The sequence below is a fragment of the Galeopterus variegatus genome, unplaced genomic scaffold, assembly GCF_000696425.1.
Source record: "Galeopterus variegatus unplaced genomic scaffold, G_variegatus-3.0.2 Scaffold100, whole genome shotgun sequence".
Taxonomy (NCBI): domain Eukaryota; kingdom Metazoa; phylum Chordata; class Mammalia; order Dermoptera; family Cynocephalidae; genus Galeopterus; species Galeopterus variegatus.
In genome coordinates this window covers 77,160-81,205 of record NW_007726211.1, presented here as the reverse complement: position 1 = coordinate 81,205, position 4,046 = coordinate 77,160, and the positions used below count along the sequence as shown (strand labels likewise).

Sequence of the window (4,046 nt, the reverse complement as noted above, 5' to 3'; positions counted from 1 at the left end):
AAAATTGCTTGCTGTCACTGACTCACAGACACTCGGGCACAGAGAGACGGGAACCAGCTTTCACACCGTCGGCCACCTCAGTCTTCTCTAGCTGCAGGTGAGCACAGACCTCCTCTCCAGCAAGTGCTTGTCACAATGCCAGAAGCAACTCCCTGGCTGTCCAGGAAGGAGCAATGGGGCACACCTACTGCATCAACACCTAAGTCCTCCCTAAGCTGTGGCTGTCAGGCACATGCCCTGTGGCAGCAAAACTCCCTCCTTTCCTACGAACGTGCTCCTGCCGTTGGGTGTCTCCTCAAATCCCAGGACAGGAGCTCCTCTGGGTCTCAAGCCCGAGTGGCTAAGGGGCCCCTGGCTGCAAGATGAGCGCTGCTCTAAATGGGGTGGGGTGTGGAGGGGTCACTCTCACGGCTGGATTCTGCTGCCAGCACCTCCTGCCAGTGCTTCTGCCGTGTCTGGTACACGTCCACCAGTGCCCACAGTGTGCACTCCATGTAGCAGCCAGAGGGGTCCCTCCACACACAGAGCAGGCCAATCCCTCTCCTCGGCAGAACGCTGCCTCTGCGTGCCACTTTCCAGACCCCGCGGCCCCCCAGGGGCCCCCGCAGTGTGCTCACCCACATCCTATCCACGTCCCCAGGCTCCTAGTGCCGGTCTGGCCACCCCTCCAGGCCTCCTGCTGGTTGTGATGGCCACGCTCTGAGCCTGGTCCAGCGGTTTGGACGCCCAGCCATCCCTGCTGGACGGCGCCTGTCGGCACACGCTTCCGCTCTGTGACAAGTGCCAGCACTACGAGGGTGTCCGTAGCAGGTGTGCCCACGAACTCCTGTGCGGTGCGTGGACAGCCCGGCTCTGGACCCCGCTCCAGCTGCAAGCCCAGGAGGAGCGCAGTCCCAGGGTGTCCCACAGGGTGGGAGCACGGAGAGCAGCAGCACACGGACATCTTCTGAGGACTGGGGCTGGGAGCAGGATCAGGTGCAGAAACGCGTCTTCAGTGTCTCTGCAAGCAATTTTGTCATCTTATAAACACCAAGAGAAGAGCACGCCAAGGTCATCATGTGAAGCCCCTGAGCTGAGTTCTCCAGACAGTGAAACATCTCACAAACGACCTTGCATTTGACTGTCGGTAGGTTCTTTGTTTTCCATTTGTTTGTTTCAGTAGCAAGAACCACATCTTACCACCCAACATGCCTTCAACGTCCCGTCGTCACAGCTCCCAGGACGCAGCTTCCCCGTCCTGAACATGTGAGGAGCGCCGCTCTGTCCCGCGGCCCTTGCCTCGCACCAGGAGTGAGAGGCACGCGGTGAGGCGGAGCCGCTCGGAACGAGCTTCCGTCCGAGGGATCACGTTCTGCTCGTGGCCACGCTGACACCTTCAGAGGACGGCCTGTTGTTGTACTGACAACAGATTATGAGAACTTTCTTTCAGGAAGCTCAGTGAGGAGAGGGTTTCCCACACTCCAGTTTGAAACTGATAATCTATCATCAGCTTAAAGAAAGTACTCTTCTCCTCCAAGTCACGACCAGCAGCAGACACGCAACGGCCAGATCTGGAAAGCAGTTCTCTTCCCAGTCGCCCATGCTGTGTGCAAGCAGGGCAGCGGCGGCGTGGACGGAGCGGATGCCCTCGTGGCTTCATGGTGGCCGGCCCTTCCCGCTTATTTCTTTGTCCCTTCTCCTGGTAGCCGTAACACCGCGTGTCAGGGGCCGCTCCCCAGGAGCAGGAGAGCCAGGACTCTCCTGGGCATTTCCTGCCGCCCACTCCGGCCCCCAGGCCAGGGAAGCTCTGCAGGACTCTCAGCTGGCACCTGCCCAGAGCTGGGGGGTGAACAGGACTGCCGCCCACGCGATGCACCCAAAGCTTGGGCAAACCTCAGCAGGGCTGACTCCTGAGCAGTTCAGCTCAACCTGCAGAACTTGGCAGAGCTGTGCACAGCCTGTTGCTGAGGGATGATCACAGAGCCAGGGCCATCCTGCTGGTGTCCACCGCCAGCGGTTCTGGTCTGAGTTTCCTCCCCTGTGTTGTGAGGGGTCGGACTGAGAGGAACGCTGAGATCCCTGCCACCCGAAAAACCCTCTGTTTCTCCAACTTTACACTTCAGAGAAGAGGGCAGATCCCTGTAGAGTTTTGGTTTTATTAATTTTTTAAGAGATGTCTCACTTGCCTGCAAATGTACATAGATTTTCTCAGTAAGTGGGCTTTTCCAAGCATTTCCAAAGGAGCCTACTTATTTTCCATTAAAAACCAAAAAAACTGTCTTCCCACATTCATGGTTTATCGGTTTTTCTAATCTTCATTCTAATCTCCTAATCCCACAGAAGTTCCACAAGCACAGCCGCCTTGAGCCAACAGTAACCTGCGGTGAGCGGCCGGGCACGGAGCCGAGATGGGCACTGGGGGAGCCAACTGCCCGGGCACCAGACGAGGGGTGTCCGCTGCGTGTGGACTGTGCCTGCCGCAGAGGCCCCTCCTCCCCTCGCCCGTGGATCCCACCCTAGCACGGCCGCGTGGACCACCAGCCAGGCCCTCCTTGTGGCACCAAGGTCATGAAGATTCAATCAGCTATAGCGAAGCTCAGGCCTGCGTCCTTCTCACGGACACTGGAGGTGAAACCCCACGTTGCAAAGTCCGATTCTGAATTCTAGCCTCTCCAGCCCACGCTGTGCGAGTCCCTGGAGAGCTTTAATGCCTCTTGTCACCTTCCAGCCCATGGATCTTTTGGGATCCATGCTAGTCCACCCAAAGTCCAGCTCTCTGCAGGGCCTGACCAAGTTCCCTCCCCTGAGCTCCCAGACCCTGGGGTAACCTCCTGACGAGGTCCCGTGGCCCTGCAGCCCCATCACCAGGCTGGGGCTCCTCAAAGGCAGGGCTGCTGTTTTCCCCAGGTTTGTATTCCCTTAGGGCTGGCATGAGGCTTTACCCCAGGGAGAACCTAAATAAGGCTGGGCTGGAAGCGTGAGGCACTGATACTTGCTTGGGATAAACAGTTAAGACTGGCTGAATCGAGGGTGTGTATTACAGGAGGACTCGGTTTACTTTAGCAGGGGTGAGACCATCATACTTTCCAAATAAACACACTTGTCTGCTTTACCCACAGGCCAGTGGCCGGGCAGCCCTCGCTCCGGGAGGAAGCGCTCTGATCAAACACACGGATTCGGCACCCTGTGGGCTGCAGGCTACACACACCTCAGTCCAGAGTCCAGCCCCAAGTCAGCGGCCGGGAGGGGTCTCACGAGAGGCCTCCCTTAGGTGTAGACACAGGACACAGGAGATCCCCTGCGGAAGTGAGCAAGTATCTGCCCTGCGTGTACACTCGCTAACTCCACGCGGATGCTGTCCAGGTGAAACTGAAGAAAACCCCAAACTAAAGACACCAAAGAAGCCGTACCCAATACGAGAAGAAGTTCACGAGAAGTCATTGTATTCTTTGAGTAAGGAGACATCTTATCTCAAGTGACACACGGTCTCTCTCCCACAAACCAGAGGAACAAATGGAGGCCAAATGCCAAGTTTTAGAGCTGCCGGTTAGACTGTAGCCAGACGGGCAGCATTTAGACACAGAGGGGACAACGGCTAGGACACCCGCTGGTGGGCTGAATGCCGAGTAAATGAGGCAGACGCAGCAGCGAGATGCTCAGCATGAGAGCACGGCCTCTGCACAGCCGGGACAGGGAGTCTGGGGACAGAGCCCACCACACCACAGGGCAGGACATGGCAAGGCGAGCAAGCGTGTCCTCGGCAGCAAGTCACGAGACTGGAGATCGGGGTCTCTGCCGAGAGGGAAGGAGGAAGCAAGTGCTGTCATGAAAGATGACCGACCACGTGCTCTTCGGGAGGAGAAACGCAAACATTGACTACAAACGTACGACTGAGGAACAAGCGACTATGGAAAGGAAGAATAAAAACGGACTTCCCTGTTCTGCCTGGTTTGACCAGATGACTCGGCCACAAAGGTCAGAGGTGACCACAGTCGTTTCTACACGCTCTGCAACACAGCAGGCACCCCGTGCAGTGCCCACCTACTTTCAATATTCACTAATACCTA

At 57.2% G+C, this 4,046-nt stretch overlaps 1 protein-coding gene across 1 annotated transcript in view; it reads right to left on the bottom strand.

Moving 5' to 3' along the window:
- LOC103599612 (receptor-type tyrosine-protein phosphatase N2-like) overlaps positions 1 to 4,046 on the bottom strand; it is a 68,857-nt gene that overhangs the window by 2,666 nt on the left and 62,145 nt on the right. Inside the window, exons 6-8 of the mRNA XM_008583765.1 lie at positions 1,909 to 2,017; positions 1,286 to 1,373; positions 761 to 868 (exon numbers count right to left, since the gene is read on the bottom strand). Coding sequence (XP_008581987.1) covers positions 761 to 868; positions 1,286 to 1,373; positions 1,909 to 2,017 — 305 coding nt within the window. The remainder of the gene's footprint in view (positions 1 to 760; positions 869 to 1,285; positions 1,374 to 1,908; positions 2,018 to 4,046) is intronic.